Below are 17,993 nucleotides of genomic sequence, written 5' to 3'. Positions count from 1 at the left end.
ACAAAATGCTGCGTTAAGTGTTTGGCACACTGAATCTCCAGCAAATGCGTCCACATGATGCCATCAGCAGATTCAGTATCTTTGTGTCTGACAATATTATGAATACGGCAGGTCGAGTCTTTTACCTGTCCCACGCTCCACTGGGTCTGTTGGCCAGGCTGCATGGTGTACATGTTCTGTGGGGGCACAACGCCTGCTGGCATTGCTCCAGCCTGCGCTCCCATCATGCCAGGCGCCACCCCCATTACTCCCGCTGGGGCGTTTCCCATAAAGCCATTGGGCATAGTCATGCCAACCATCATCCCAGTATTCTGGCCCATCATAGCCCCGCCCTGGCCCATAACTGCGCCCATCATGGTGGTGGGCGGCATGGGGCCGCCCATAGCTGGGAAGGCCTGGAAGTTAGCTTGAGGCTGTGCAGGAAACGGCATCTGAGATGTACCAATGAACATAGCAGCTAGAGGGAGAGAGAAAACAAAATGAAAAACCTTGGTAAACACCCTTACAACGGCATACACACAAACAACAACAAAGATCAGTCAGCACACAAACACCAAGAAATAAATGACGGGAGAAAGGTGTACACAAATGCCCAGAGACAGACCCAAAATGAAGCGTGCACTAATATGCAGTGCCAGGCCAATTCACCTCAAGTGATCTTTGAGATGAGAGAGGAAGAAGGAGGTGCGCCAGCTGAAAGGGCTTATTAAGAGGTGACTCGACAGTGGAGAAATGGCAAAGCCTTCATTTGGAGGCTGAACTTTTGCGGAAATGTGCTGTTTAAAGAGTGCTACACGCCAGGTGTGAGCCAGGCAGGAGCTTTAAACTGCGTTCAGCAGCATCACTGTGCTGAATCATGGAACCATTCAATAGCTAAATAATTGATACTCACATTCAATCATGGGCTAAACGCTGGTTTATGTTTTCTTTTCAGCAGGTTGGAAACAGAAAAGCAGCTGCTGTAGCAGGATGAAGGTCTTCGAGGAAAGTCAGTAGTATTGGTATACCGAAGCTACTTGTTTAAAGTAGTAGTCCGGTGGAAGTGTTGTAGCAGAGTTAAACTATTTTATCAAACGTACCAGAGCAGCACTGATAAATGCTACATTGTTTCTTTTTCCTTTTTTTTACCTTTCCTGCCCAACACTTCAGAGATGTGATGATTGCATGCACTGTAGTCTTTCTTAGATGCGGTGCGACATCTCAGTCTAAAGCTGGACACCATTTTATTTAAACAGACAAAATGACATGTGCTTTCACAGATTATTACTTGATGCTTACTACCCTGCTGCACTGTTTGAAGGACAGCCTGCAACAGCTACAAACCTCCTAATGTTCTTAAAAAGCAAACATTACATGTACATTTATTCATTTACTACTTGTATATCTTAGGGAGTTTTTCCTTGCCACCGGCTTGCTCAACTGGGATAAATTCACACATTTAAAAGCTGTATCCCGTGTTTATATATTTCTGTAAAGCTGCTTTGAGACAATGACCGTTGTAAAAAGCACTATAACAAATAAAATTGAATTGAATATTCATTTAGCAGATGCTTTTATCCAAAGCGACTTACAAATGAGGAAATACAAGCAAAGCGATATATCAAGCGGAGAACAATACAAGTAGTGCTACCATACAAGATTTTTAATTTAGTTCTAGAAAAGCAAGGTGCACAGAGTAGAGGTGTTAGTGCCAGAGCAAGTTGGGTTTTTGTTGTTTTTTTAAAAAAAAGGATAACGTGTGGTTGGCATTTTAGGGGTTGGTTATGTGTTCACAGAAGAGATGGGTTTTTATCTGTTTTTTTGAAGATGGTGAGAGATTCTGTGGTCTGGATTGAGGTTCATTCTACCACTGAGGGACAGTTAGTGTGAAGGTTCTGGAAAGGCACCTTGAGCCAGGGTGAGTAGGCACTACGAAGCGTTGGCCATTAATCGATCGCAGATTGTGGGAACGTAGGAGAGAGTTGAGGTAGGGGGGTGCTGTTCCAGACAAGGTCTTGTACATGAGCATCAAGGCCTTGAATTTGATACGGGCAGCTACAGAAAGCCAGTGGAGGGAGATGAAGAGGGGTGTGACATGGGTCCTTTTGGGCTGGTTGAAGGCGAGGCGTGCTGCTGCATTCTGAATCATCTGAAGGGGTTTGATGGAGCTGGCTGGGAGGCCCGAAAGTAGTGCGTTGCAGTAGTCCAGTTTTGATATGACAAGAGCCTGGACATTTGTGTTTTAGGCCTTCAGAAGTTTGCTTTGGGTGGTTCTGACAAACCACACACGCACAAAACCACTGTAACAGACTGACTCAATGATCCATTCATATACAGACAGACAGATATGCACAGAGAGACATACACAGAAAACAGGCAAAACACAGACAGATTTACTTTACTTAAACATCTACCAAATCCCCTTTTCATGGCCCTTCTTTCTCTTCTCGGAAACACACCGGTGGTTCATAATATGCACAGGTCTCTTAAGTCCATATCTGAAAATGTGGTGTGGTGTGGTGTTTACCTGGTGCAGGTTGTTGTGGGACAGTGCTGGACCCATACAAGGAGAGGATAGAGTCCTTAGAGAGAGGTTTCTTGGTGGATTCCTCTGCTTTGTTGCTGCTGTTCTCACTGAACAGGTCCAGATCAGACTGGACAGGAGCTGCTCCTGCTGTGCCCACAGCGCCCGAGGTAGCTCCCACACCAGGGCCTGCAGGTGTGCTCCCAGCTGCTTTAGTGGAATTGACCTGCACAGATCAGGGGACATGATCACCTCAGTGATTCCACATTCAAGAAGCACTTTGTATGCAACTTGAGTTGTAATACCATCACTATAACTCTCATTAATATAAGCTTAGTACCCTGTTGCTGCACATCAGAAAATTATAAGAAAGTAGCTCATGTCTATGCCTTGTCCAACAGCTACTAGAAAAAAAACAAACAAACAAACAAAAACCCTGACTTGTAACATATATTATACTATTGCAGAATTAATTAGTAATTCTTAATTTGGGGATACTGGTGTGTAGAATGTGACTCATTATGTTGGCTGTTAAACTGAAATATATACACAGATCACACAATACACCAGCAAACTTGAGGCTTATACAGAGCTCATCAGTATATTCATCAGTATCAGTTCATTAGTATTCACTAAATTTGGACAGTTGAGTTTTTGGGGGATTGCCTAGTCCAGGTCAACTGTCCAGTTTTGGTGAACCAGTGCCTACAGACGCCTCAAACCACTTTTCTTGGCTGACAGGAGTGGAACCTGATGTGCTCTTCTGCTGCTGTAGCCCATCCACCTCAAGGTTTGAAATGTTGTGCATTCTCAGATGCTTTTCTGCTCACCACGGCAGTAAGGAGTGGTTATTTGAGTTACTGCAGACTTCCTGTCAGCTCAAACCAGTCCGGTCATTCTCCTCGGATCTCTCATCAACAAGGCATTTCAACCTACAGAACTGACACTGACTGGATGTTTTTTTTCTTCCCCAGTTTGCTTTTCCACACCATTCTGTGTAAACTCTAGAGACTGTTGTGTGTGAAAATCCCAGGAGATCAGCAGTTTCTAAAATACTGAAAGCAGTCTGTCTGGCACCATAAAAACATGCAATGGTTAAAGTCACTGAGACCACATTTCCCCCCGTTTTGTTATTTGATATGACCATTAACTGAAGATCTTGACCAGTATCTGCATGGTTTTTATGCATTGGAGAACTGCATAAATAAGCAGTAGATGTAGAGGTGTTCCTAATAAAGTGGATGGTGAGTTTATACATTATGCAATCTGTAGTTATTGCCAGTCCGTAAAGGTCTGTAAAATCATTTAGTGGCTGTACTGTTCAATGACTATGCAAATGTGCTAAGAATGCTGTCTACCCACATAAACATGTCTAATATAATAGCTTAATATAGGTTTAATGATAATTTATATCACTAGACTACTCTCTTTGCAGTTTGGTGTGCTGCTTTTCCATTTCAGCACCGTGGTTTTTATAAAGAGAATAGTAATGCAGAGGCACAAAATGCATAAAGACAGCTAGGGTAAATCAATACAGTCAGATAAGATTTTTATTTATTTATTTTTTCACATTTTCATTAGACCAGTGTCTAAAAGCTAAAGAACAACATGGAGTTGATATTAATTCATTTGCGTGTAACAAAAAGGACATTAGGATGGTGGAAAATACTTGCAGGACTTGCAACATGATATGTAATACCCAAAACTTGATTGGTACCTGAGGCTAAACAACCTGGACTTGCTTATTTATAATTGATGACACTTCTTGTGCACAGTGCTCATGTGTACAAACTTGAATCTCTATGGATGGAGCAAGCTTACAGCATTATAGTGTGTACAGCCATTAAATTTATTTATAAAGGTACGATCACTGCTGCTACTAGCAGGACTGAAGCCTACGAAGCCACATAGTGTGGCCAATCCCTAAGGTAAAATGTGTGTTTAGTCTTGCTGAGATGCATGTTTTGATGATGGGATGATGAGTCTTTATTGATCACATATACATTACAGCACAGTGAAATTCTTTTTTCTTTGCATATCCCAGCATGTTAGGAAGTTGGGTTCAGAGCACAGGGTCAGCCATGATACGGCACCCCTGGAGCAGAGAGGGTTAAGGGCCTAGCTCAAGCGCCCAACAGTGGCAGCTTGGCAGTGCTGGGGTTTGAACCCCCGACCTTCCGATCAGTAACCTAGAGCCTTAATCGTCAAGCGACCACTGAGACCCCCCCCCCCCCCCCCCCACTCCCACTACTGGCCCCCCAGGATGGTGCTCTCTTGCTTGCCATTTCTTAAAATTCATTCTGAAGATGGAATATTAGCCATTTCTGGTGAATGGTATCCAGCTAAGTGCTGGCTGTAAGTCATCATCAATCCCCCTCTACTGATAAAAACTCATTTGAATTTGAACGCAGCATCTACCACAATGTAACAGCTGTTACTTATATTTATACTTACATTTATACTCCGCCATGCCTATGCAAGCTAACTACTGTACATCCCCACTCCATTTTTGTTCATTCTTGTCCTTTTTTACAAAAAAAAAGAGAAACGAACAGAAAAAAAAAGGATTCAGGCTGACATTGCCAAATGAGCAAATTAATAACCAGTCAATCCCCGTAAAAGTCATTTAAAGATGGAAGACATCTAGCTACAAACAGTATACACCAAGGCTTTGAGTTCTTCTATCTCTCCTTAGCATCTCTGCCTCCTAGACAGAACACCCAGTGATGTCTTTACCTAGAAACTAAAAACCCAGACATTACTCTTAACACAAATGTATGGGGCCCTTTTTCTGTGTTTGCACAGCCTATGGATTCTCCTCCATCTCTGTTGTCATTTATGTGAAAGCAATTTACTTCTCTGTAAAGACAGGTGTAAAGCAAGGCCTGTCAAGAGCTGCGCCGCAGCTTTGAGGCTACACTACGTAGCTAATTACTATACCTTTCACCCTCTATCGCTTTCCCACAAGCTCATCACTCAAAGGCATGACACCAAGAGTGATGAGGAAAAAGGGAGGCTACATATCATTTGGATGCAAATGAACTGAGCAAAAACAAAGAAGAATGGCTCAGCTCCACTGCTAGAGGCCCCGTAAAAGACGACTGATGAACAGAAGTAACTTGAAAAAACGAAAAATAAGAGGAGTGAAAGGGCACAGACTCAGACACTCGGTCACACCTCAGCTCTCCCGTTGCCTTTGTGTCAGAGCTCCAAAGCCCCAGGGCTGAACGGGCACTGTGTTGTTCAGAAGGCTGGAGAAGCAGTGACGTCTCTGAGGACAGGGTATGAAGGACTGGGGTGAAAGCACAGTCAGAATATTAGCACTTTTCCAGTGAAGAGCGCAGCACGGCATGTCTTGGTAACAAATCCAAACTCGGGACTGTGCATGATGCATCTCGTGAACATTCCGGGGGATCAGGTGCTAACTAGTAATATGCACAAGTTGTCAAATGATACTCAGATGTAAAATCTGACTGACTGAGCCACGTTTAAAGCCATTGTAAAATCCTTGCTATACAGTGCATATAAGTCCACATACCTGACATACCTTTTGCTGACATCATCTTGGTTGCATCTTACTTCAAAAGCAATGGTCCACAATGAGATTACAAAGCATGACTGGGACCTCATTGTTGAAAAGGTACAAAAGAATTTCCAAGGCACTAGATGTACCATGGAACATAGTGGTGACAATCATTGACAAGTAGAGAAAACATGGCACAACACAGACATTACCAAGAAGAGGATATCCCTCAAACACTGATGAGAAAACCAGGAGAAAATCGCCCAGGAATGCTACCCAGAGGCCTAGAGCAGCATTAAAGGAGCTGCAGGACTTTGTTCCCTACATGCAATGACGATATTCTTTATTCTTCAAATCTCTGGGTTATAAAGTAGGGTAGCTAGATGGAAGCCAAAACGTGCATATTTTACCAAAACATACACACGATCACCAAAGCCTCATGGCAAAATGTGCTAGTATATGAGGAGACCAAGGTTGAACATTTTGGCTATAATTCCAAAATGTATATTTGGTACAAAAAGAAATTAAAAAAACAAAACAAAAAGAACACCATACCCGTGGTAAAGCATGATGGTGGCAGCATTTGGGTGCAAAACCTTCAGGCATCTAGTAGAAAGCTGAAGAGAACTTGCACCTTTGGGGCACGACAACAACCAAAAGCATACATTCAAATCAACAGAGCTTCACCAAAGATGATCATTTTGGAAAGTTCCAGCCAGAACCCAGACCTGAATCCAACTGAAAATCTGTGGGGTGACCTGAAGAGGGCTGTGCACAGGAGATGCCCTCGCACTCTGACAGATCTAGAATGCTTTTGCAATGAAGAATGCAAACATATTGGCAAGTCAAGATGTTCCAAGCTGATAAGACTCTTACCCCAAAAAGACTGACTGCTGTAATAAAATCAAACGGTACTTCAACAAAGTATTAGTTTAGGAGTGTGCACACTTATGCAACCAGGTAACCATAAGTTTATTAATTTTATTTTTTCCCCTAAAATGTTTGATTACATTTTTTTTATAGGTTGCATTATATAATTAAAGGTGGAAATAATAAATGTTCTTATTTTCATGTCTTTGTATTTAAAAAACCTGCCATTGTAACTGGGGTGTGTAGAATTTTTATATCCATTGTATGCACACCTGTGACCCCATCATAACAATTGAATTCTGTCTTAATGCAGCAAGTTTACACCAATAAGACGGGCCATTTTTCTGTGCATAAAATACCAATCTTTGTCCATTACGTTGCTTAGAAACCAAAGCTTAATGTTAACCAATTATATATTGCATGGTATTTTAAGAATTGTTTATTGCTTCACGTCGTGTTTAAGGCACCTTTACACATGATAAAATCACTGCAACACATTCCCTCTTGAGGCTTTACGATTCTTACCAAAAAAAAAAAGGAGCAGTGTATCTTATTTGATATTCTTGTCATCTCCCTTTCAGAGTGAGCCGAACACTCAAGTGTGCCAATAATTTAATCCTTAGTGAAAATACAAAGAGGCTTAAGTAAAAAGTTTATCAATATACATTTTAATACAACAAAAGCATGAGAATCATGCAGTTTCTGTAGTTGTATCTCAAATAGTATTCTATTGTGCATGTAGTGTGATCTAAGTGCACAGTACACTTGGGTAGTGTGTGCAACTCCATTATGTGAGGTAATAAATTAGGTGAACACAAAGCTATTTGGGATTCAGCCTAAATTGCAGATGCTGGATTATTCTTGGATCTCCAGTAAGAGTGACGGCCATAAGAAAATGAAATTTAAATTGACAAGGAAGCTTTGATGGACAGGTAATAGACAGTTAATGGACTACTGAAGATTGCTATTCCAGTAAAAAAAAAAAAAAGAGGTATTATCAGGAACATTCTGCTTTTGACCAAATTGATGGGATGAGCTATTTTTATCTCCACCCATATGTGGTAGCTGGGTAATACAGCACAGGTACAGCAAAGCTTGGTTGGTGGGTGACACTACAAGAGATGGCCACTGCTAAATGGTCTGCAATTATATGGCACTTTTTTTTTATTTAACCTTAGCGGTTCCAAACACTGGTTCTCATTCACCCATTCACACACACACCAATGGTACCAGAGCTGCCATGCAAGGCGCTAACTTGCCATCGGGAGCAACTTAGAGTTCAGTGTCTTGCCCAAGGACACTTTGGCATGTGGAGTAATGGGCCAGGAATCAAACTGCCAACCCTACCTGCTCTACCACCGGAGCCACAGCCGCCCACAAATCCATTAACGTGGAAGTGTAAGCGCAGTACTGCATTGATGGGATGCAAGGACTCACCTCTGACTGATGTTACTGAGAAGAGAACAGTACTGAAGAGCAGCACTATGTGAGAAGCCAAATATGAGATTAAAGGTCCGTCAGAAGGAACATACATACACACATGGGGAACAACCAATATATATGCACACATTTGTGTTGTGACATGCAAGACTTGTGACCATAAAGCTCGTCATTTTCTGTAGGAGTGAAACAGGGATAATGGGGGAAAAGAAAAAAAAAAGGATTACGCAAGCCCTCCTCCACTACTCATCACATGACAAGCAAATCACTCAAAGGCATCCACAGGGGAAGAGGGCAAAAGCTATTAGGATTAATAATGGATGATGCTAAGACCACTGCTCTATAATTCGTATTCTTCTACACTCTGCTGTGTTTTTCTGTATTTCTATGTGAATGAGGAGGCCATTACTGCAATAGTCTATACACATTACTGAAAGTTTGCTTGATTACAGAAGGAGGGCTATAAATATTCCTGTGATCTTAAAGCTGTGCAACTAACGCAACACATCACACATACACACCAATGAATATTCTCACACACACAGAGGCACTACACAACACTGTGCAGTATATCCCTGACATTCAGGGAAGGCCATAAATATTCCAGTTCCAACTACCCCCAACTAACCAAAGTTACACTGGCGTGCACTCTCTCTCTCTCTCTCTCTCTCTCTCTCACTCTCACTCTCACACACACAGCGGCTTCCTGTGAAACAGAACAGGCTTTGTGTGATCAGCAGCCGTACACAGATAATTAGCACTCTGCTGGTGTACAGGGCTGGGTTGAGCTAATCCAGTTCCCCTCAGCAACCTCCATCTGCCTGGGAAACCAGAGAAAGACTTGCTGAGAAAGGAGAGTCAACGAAAGAAAAGACCAAACAAAAGAGTTCTCAAATGACAAATGTGTGCTTGGAGGTAGTAAAGATGCCGGTTCACACCAGCAGGCTGACTGACTGGGGCTCTTTAAGAGAAATCAGCATCAACAGCATTAATGGCAAGCCATTTTGGACCACTGATGCTGTGAGACTGAGGACTGCAGCAAGAAAGAGGACAATAAAATACAACCGTGCAAAAGTATAGTCATAATTCATACATCTGGTTGTTGTTGTTGGGAGTGGGTGTTTTTAACGAGTGCTCTAAAGAATATTATTAAACAGCGGTAATAGCATAGATGCAAAAAAATAATTAAATCCGAGAAATGTGTGAGAATGATGAACTGTATCTGACCTGAAGCCGTCTCTCCACAGAACCGGACTTCCATTAGCCCTAACCTGGTACTCCACAACTCCTTGAACTGCCATGCTGCATGCTCTATAAATAAGTGCTTTTCCATCCTATTTTCCATCCACTCCTAACCTATAAGATATTACCTCACACAATAACTCACATTTCTCTATACTGAGGAAAGAACAGAAAACATGTTCACTGGAATCGTACTTATAATGGAAGCGTAAGGACATGTTGACGAGTGACATCAATAAATGTTTAGAATATGCTTTTATATTTATATCTGAGAATGAAAGAGAAATGAGAGAAATTCATACCAGTGCAGGTTGTACATAATTTTATGCATCTTTCCGACAGTGGAGCAATACTATAAAAATAGAAGTCCCTGTTAATTACTTTCATGAATGGTTTGCTGGGTTACTGTGCAGTCAGACCCAGACAACTGCACCGGTAACACACGAGCACAATATCTTTCCTCTCTGAAAAGTACCCGTATCTCTGAAAAGATTTTAATCTTCATTTTCACATAACTGACTGAAAAAGAATCAGGAAAGTATTTTACAAAAATATGTTTTGCGTAAAGAATTAGTGTCTGCCTCGTTCTCTGTCCCTATAAGCGAGTTTGAGTAAACATTGTTTCTGTTGTCAGGAACCAGCAGAGATGCTGAAATTGTCTCTGATAAGCTCATATATGCTACAGATGCAGTAGACAAAGATTTATTTACGATTATGATTAAAAAAAATTTGCTATGGTGGTACTGTTTCCACATTATAAGAGTTGCTCACAATGCTTTTTGAAAATCTGTGGCATGCTAAGCATTTAGAAAAGTTCTCAACTGGGGTGGGTGATATGATAAAAATACCATATTATGGTTCTCAAATGCATTTCTCTGATACATGATGCACTATATAGCCAAATGCTTGTGAATACCTGACGATCACACCTGTATGTGGTTCTTGACAAAACCTGCCACAAAGTTGGTTGCACACAATTGTATACAATGTCTCTGTGTGCTGTAGCATTACAATTTCTCTTCACTGGAACTGAGGCAAATATGTTCCACTATGATAATTCCCCTGTGCACAAAGTGAGGTCCATAAAGACATGGCTTGCCAAAGTTGGAGTGGAAGAACTCGAGTGCCCTGCACAGAGCCCTGACCTCAACACCTTAGGGGTGAACGGGAACGCCGACTGTGTGCCCTCAGTCAGTCAGTGCCTTACCTCACTAATGCTCTTGTGGCTGAATGAGCACAAATCCCCACAACCACATTCCAAAATCTAGTGGTAAGTCTTCCCAGAAGAGTGGAGGATATAATAACAGCAAAAGGACCAAATCTGGAATGGGATGTTCAAAAAGCACATGGGGGCTTATAGTCAGGTGTCCACATACTTTTGGCCATATAGTGTATATCACAGTTGTTACAAATAATAAATATATGGGTTATTTTTTAATATGTAAGCTGCATTATTTATTTTAAAAAAGTATTTAAAAATCTGAAAAAAGGTTAAAAAAAAAATGTAACATCAGATCAGCTGTTTCTACTTAATTAAATAAAAAAATATATATATTATACAAATGCTATAAAAGGATATCATGTGGCCAAATTCACAATAAAACTTCACCATACATGTACTGTATCGTTAGATCACTGGTTATCTATTTTCAAGCTTAATATCTTCCAGTGAAGAAAGAGCAAGTGCCTCTTTTGTTTTTTATACTTCTGCATTGAAGTGTATTTGCATCACAACACAGAGGGGGTTTATGTTAATGATCACAACTTGTTCAGAAGTCAGAAATGTGCTGATGTGCAGTGAGATCAGGGCTCTCATGTGAGAGAGAGAGAGAGAGAGAGAGAGAGAGAGAGAAGTGACGAGCTGCAGCTCCTCTAGTCACTGTGGGCATGAAATGCAAGCTCACAACTTCATTATATTTATGCAGGGTTACTATACAGTGCGTGTGCATATTTATACACAGTATCTCACAAAACTGAATACACCCCTCACATTTTTGTAAATATTTGATTATATCTTTTAATGTGACAACACTGAAGAAATGACACTTTGCTACAATGTAAAGTAGTGAGTGTACAGCTTGTATAACAGTGTAAATTTGCTGTCCCCTCAAAATAACTCAACACACAGCCATTAATGTCTAAACCGCTGGCAACAAAAGTGAGTACACCCCTAAGTGAAGATGTCCAAATTGGGCCCAATTAGCCATTTTCCCTGCCCGGTGTCATGTGACTTGTTAGTGTTACAAGGTCTCAGGTGTGAATGGGGAGCAGGTGTGTTAAATTTGGTGTCATCACTCTCACACTCCCTCATACTGGTCACTGGAAGTTCAACATGGCACCTCATGGCAAAGAACTCTCTGAGGATCTGGAAAAAAGAATTGTTGCTCTACATAAAGATGGCCTAGGCTATAAGAAGATTGCCAAGACCCTGACACTGAGCTGCAGCACGGTGGCCAAGACCATACAGCGGTTTAACAGGACAAGTTCCACTCAGAACAGGCCTCGGCATGGTCGACCAAAGAAGTTGAGTGCACGTGCTCAGCATCATATCCAGAGGTTGTCTTTGGGAAATAGACGTATGAGTGCTGCCATCATTGCTGCAGAGGTTAAAGGGGTGGGGAGTCAGCCTGTCAGTGCTCAGACCATACGTCGCACACTGCATCAAATTGGTCTGCATGGCTGTCGTCCCAGAAGGAAGACTCTTCTAAAGATGATGCACAAGAAAGCACGCAAACAGTTTGCTGAAGACAAGCAGACTAAGGACATGGATTACTGGAACCATGTCCTGTGGTCTGATGAGACAAAGATAAACTTATTTGGTTCAGATGGTGTCAAGCGTGTGTGGTGGCATCTGAACCAAATAAGGTTATTAAGTTGATTAAGATATAATCAAATATTTACAAAAATGTGAGGGGTGTACTCACTTTTGTGAGATACTGCATGTAGTGTTTCAGTTAGTTAAAGTTTTGGGGTAGTTAATCAAACATTTAGGTAAAAGTTTAAGAAATAAACCATGCAATTGAGAGATGGTAAGCAAGGCTTATTATATAGTCTCTTTAATTCACACTTGCCTTTGATTCATCTTTTTCTGTGGAGAAAATCTAAATATTTATCATTATATCACTTGACTTAGTTATTCACTTTCTGGCCCCTAGTGAACATGCTCACATTACATGCGAGTATGAAGGCAGACATCAATGTGACAGGACAAACTGACATGCTCACAAATATGCTGATATAGAAGTATAAACCAGCCTCACTACAGTATAGTGAGCTGAAGGATGAAAAATTAAACCTCCAGGGGGTTTCTGTCCTAACACACACTAATAGGTAGGTGGATGACTAGAGACAGCTGGGGGGACTCTTTCTCAACTGGCTATTAAAATTTCTGAAGAAAAAAAAAAAAAACAACCTTTTCCTTTGGATGTTTATTTTATTGCTAACTGCCCAATTACCAATAAAGTTTCTGTTTTGCAAAGATGACAACATGAACTTAGAGCTGATATTAACTACTGCATTTACAACTTGTTTTTGTTTCTTTCATACATGTTTAATCTCGTTTAACACATAATTTAGAAAAGATAATCAAATAAACGGAATAAAATAATTAATATAAAACAAAAAAAAATATATAACATTATAAATGTCAGGGAATTATCAAAGTGGTTTATTTGTTAGTAAATGAATTATCTTGTTGATAAAAAGCAAACAGCAATATCAAGGAATACGATATCGAACCAATTTATAGATGTACACATTTACAGGCGAGAGAGAGGGAGAGAACCCCAAAATTGCAGTGACTTTAATAATTTTGCAGGACTTTTAAGCGGAATGAACAGATGAATGTCAACAGCAGTTTGGAACACTGCAAACAGCCCCATTCTCTTGTCCGGATGAAGCAAAGTTGCCTCAAACAACTTAAAACACATTCTCTAACAGAACCGTGGACAGCACTTTGCAGTAGCAGAAAATGGCCCTCAGCCCAGTTCATACGTCTGCCTGTGAGTCAGTTTCCAGACAACAGTCATTACAGCAGAGGCACTACAGCACAACCCTGCCAAAGAGAAATGCGATCTACTAGAACAAAACCAGACCACCAAAGATCCAAGTTTAAAAAAAACAAAAAAAAACAAAAAAAAAAAACGGGGCAGCAATAAAACCAACAGGCAGTGAAAAGCAGGGCTATGGTAAATGACCTGATAAATAAAACAGTGCTATGCTGCATGACATTCAAGTGCTTAACATACTGCAGTGAAAGAGTCCGGCAGGAAGAACAGCAGTGAGTGATGGTGACAGTCGTTCTCCACAATGCCAGCTTCCACATGAGCTGCAGTGTAGCGGAAAGAAAGCAAAACAACTCTGCTTTCATTACGCATTAGTCCTACTGAGAGACCATCTGCACCAAGAGGCAGAAAAACCAAGAAAAAGGGCAAGATCAGAGCCATGTAATGCACACATCATATATTATATATTTTCATAATCGATTACTTGGCCGAATATTCTTATTTATTTATTTATTTATTTATTTTGGATTAATCGATTAATTGGATGGGGGCGGGGCAAGCTTTCAGTACCCTTTTTTTGGTTTATTTAAAATAAAATCCACAAACTGAGTGTTATAAATATAAACTTCAGAATAAAACTTTACACAACTGATTCTCCAAAACAAAAAAGAACCCAATACACACACACCAGAATATATATTATTAATTTAGGACTGTAGTTTAATAGGGTGCTTTTTGTGCACCCATAAAAATAATGCACAAATATTCTAAAATAAATGTTATGTGTGTGTATATTTTATTTATATATATATATATATATATATATATATATATATATATATATATATATATATATATATATATATATATATATATATATATATATATATATATTACACATACACACACACACACATACAATATCTCACAAAAGTGAATACACCCCTCACATTTTTGTAAATATTTGATTATATCTTTTCATGTGACAACACTGAAGAAATGACTCTTTGCTACAATGTAAAGTAGTGAGTGTACAGCTTGTATAACAGTGTAAATTTGCTGTCCCCTCAAAATAACTCAACACACAGCCATTAATGTCTAAACCGCTGGCAACAAAAGTGAGTACACCCCTAAGTGAAAATGTCCAAATTGGGCCCAAAGTGTCAATATTTGGTGTGGCCACCATTATTTTCATATTACAACCCCAAACACAACTCCAAGGTGACCACCGCCTTGCTAAAGAAGCTGAGGGTGAAGGTGATGGACTAAACCCTATTGAGCATCTGTGGGGCATCCTCAAACGGAAGGTGGAGGAGCACAAGGTCTCTAACATCCACCAACTCTGTGATGTCGTCATGGAGGAGTGGAAGAGGGCTCCAGTGGCAACCTGTGAAGCTCTGGTGAACTCCATACCCAAGAGGTTTAAGGCAGTGCTGGAAAATAATGGTGGCCACACAAAATATTGACACTTTGGACCCAATTTGGACATCTTCACTTAGGGGTGTACTCACTTTTGTTGCCAGCGGTTTAGACATTAATGGCTGTGTGTTGAGTTACTTTGAGGGGACAGCAAATTTACACTGTTACACAAGCTGTACACTCACTACTTTACATTGTAGCAAAGTGTCATTTCTTCAGTGTTGTCACATGAAAAGATATAATCAAATATTTACAAAAATGCGAGGGGTGTACTCACTTTTGTGAGATACTGTATATAGCAAATAGGGCTGCACGATTATGGCCAAAATGATAATCCCGATTATTTTGATAAATATTGAGATCTCGATTATTTTTCACGATTATTCATTGATTTTAGGGATAACATATTTTTATTGTACTTTCACATTTAAATAAACAGACCTCTCCTTTCACCTCCATGTTGTGCTACATTCCTGCTAATGTACGAATCTTTGCATGAAATTAGATTGGTCCTTAAAGTGCATCATCTCGTAGAAGCAAAATATGAATAAAATTGTACCCAAAATATAGGATAAGTACAAATGCCATCAACCAAATAAAAATATGAATCAAATATAACAATATGCAGCTAATTTAAAACAATTCAGGTATATGCAGAAAAGGCAATAACAGTGTTCACAGAAGGAGAGACGCAAGACAATTTCTTTTAGGATCACAGTTGAAGTTTTTTTTTTTTTTTTTTTTTTTTTTTTTTTTTTAAAGAGATGGTAGCGTTAATGTGCCACAATATAACACACAAGTAGGCATGAGAAAACTTGAGCTTGTCAATTATGACAGAATTTAGGAACATAGTGCGTGATCAATAAAAGATGGCGGTTGTGAGATCAGAGAGTTGAGAGAAGCAGATGATGTGCAGTGTTACTTGTCATCATAATGGCTTCTCTGCAGTATTTCCACACTCGTTCGGTTGACTGAGGTGATGAAAAGCAGTGTGAAAGTAACTGTTGCTCAGTGTAGATGCATTTTGGACTTCCTGTAGTTTTTATTCCGATTGTATTATACAACTCCGAACAGGTCACTCGCACCGGTGCGAATAAATATTTATACACAGTCGCACGCAACTGAAATGGTCACACTGTAGAGCCCTGAGTTTTTCTGCAAAGTTTTTTCCCGTTTGACGTGATGAGTTTTAATGACAGCCTCTGTAGTGCCATGTAGCATCGTGCTAGTGTCATGATTTCCCCTCTCGCAAGCGCTGGAGCTCGCAGATAAACTGGCAGCTCGAGCGCTAAAATGCTAAACCCGTTTCCGTGCATTGGCGCTACAAAATGACGTCATCCCTGTGCCGCTCTATGTAAATTGGCTGTAAGTGTAGGAAGTGCTTGATTTGAGTGGAGCAAACAGCAGAGTTTTCTATGAGTGGAAACTAGAGAACTCAGAAGAAACTCACATGTACATGGGGAGAATATGTACATAAGCACCACACAGAGAGTAAGCTCAAAATTGAACCAGGGATCCAGGAGCTGTAAGGTGGCACTGCTATCCAATGCAATACTGCGCCACTCTAGAACATTTTGTTTTGTCTTTGGGCTGGAAGCTATGTCCTCTTGTCTACAGAGGGACTATCCTCATGAATTCAGAATGACCATGCGAGTTCAAAGTGCTTCTGCAAGTGCTAGTACTGTCAATGAATTAAAAAAAAAAAAATCATTCTTCTCTCTGTAATAAATAATGGGGGCAAAGTGAACCCCATGCATTGGTTTTTCCCACTACGACATACAATCCCCTCATACAAACAACTTGGCACCTTTTGTGGAAACACACCCGTTTTCAAGTGATGTAAAATATTCAAACATGCGACTGACAGGTATTTCTTGTTGCCCAGGTGTGCCCTGTTAGATTGATTGTTTAAACAGTTACTAGATCGGAATATCTAATCTTGGTTGTTCTACTCAATTTGCTGTTTAAAAAAATAAATAAATGAAAAATAAAATTGATAAACCAACATGAAGACCAGAGAGAAAAGCAAGCAATTATGAAGCCAAGAAAAGAGGGAAAATCACCACAGCCATTGCACGAGCACTAGGCATGGCCAATACAACACGTTTTTAATGTTGTTAGAATCAGACATCACGTTGACCATGGAAAACAGCAGAAGCTGATGACAGACATGGTGAGAGCTGTTAAGAAAAACCCAAAAACAACAGTGTGTGACATCACCAGGGCAGAGCAGAAATATAGAGGCTATACCACAAGATGCAAACCACTCATCAGCAGTAAGAAGTTGAAGACCAGAGTGGAATGAGCAAAGGAATACAGAAATGAACCGAGATTAAGCTCATCCAAAGTGAAGGAAAGGCCAACGAGTGGAAAAAGAAAACGTCATGATTCTCATGATTCAAAACAAACAAGCTAGTATGAAGAGAGTGCCATGGCTTGTGCAGAATGAATTTAAAAGTCAAGCATCCACAAAATGCAGAAATTAAGAGAGTGAAGAAAAAAAACAAACATGCATCATTACAGTACAGCAGTGCGGGTCTTAATGTGCACGAGTCTGTATTTACATGCGTTTGATTTAAAATCTCACTGTGCATGTTTTTTTTCCCTGCAAAATGTGTTTGGTGTAAATAAATCTCCATAAAAAAATCCCTTAAACGGAATGTCACATTCGAAAAATAGGGCTGTTAACATACTGTAGTCAGACAAGTCCTGTGCCCGTGCTGCCATACACCTCGGATTAAGCAGCACTACTTTGTCTTGACTGCGTACCAGGTTTCAGCAACATGGCAGGACAGATGAGCCTCCATGATCTGGTCGCTTTCTCCTAACCTTTAACTCCACAGAGCACAAAGCATGAAGGTTGGAATTTCAGTCCAGCATTGAGTGTTGGATTTCTTTCTTCCACAGCTATATCATTCCTTGTGTGGTTTTGTTGGACGCATGTGTTAATGTGTGTACATCCAGTTCTTATGAAACACGTATAATATAAATA

General features: G+C 40.3%; 1 protein-coding gene across 4 annotated transcripts in view; it reads right to left on the bottom strand.

The window, feature by feature from the left end:
* The window catches only part of smap1 (small ArfGAP 1), a 121,097-nt gene that overhangs the window by 2,957 nt on the left and 100,147 nt on the right, over positions 1-17,993 (bottom strand). For all 4 annotated transcript variants that reach the window (XM_017464052.3, XM_047154130.2, XM_017464055.3 and 1 more), the window contains 2 exons: positions 2,507-2,729; positions 126-457 (listed from right to left, as the gene is read on the bottom strand). In XM_017464052.3, coding sequence (XP_017319541.1) covers positions 126-457; positions 2,507-2,729 — 555 coding nt within the window. The remainder of the gene's footprint in view (positions 1-125; positions 458-2,506; positions 2,730-17,993) is intronic.

The sequence above is a fragment of the Ictalurus punctatus genome, chromosome 3 (assembly GCF_001660625.3).
Source record: "Ictalurus punctatus breed USDA103 chromosome 3, Coco_2.0, whole genome shotgun sequence".
NCBI classification, from domain to species: domain Eukaryota; kingdom Metazoa; phylum Chordata; class Actinopteri; order Siluriformes; family Ictaluridae; genus Ictalurus; species Ictalurus punctatus.
This window is presented reverse-complemented; position numbering and strand designations above follow the sequence as displayed.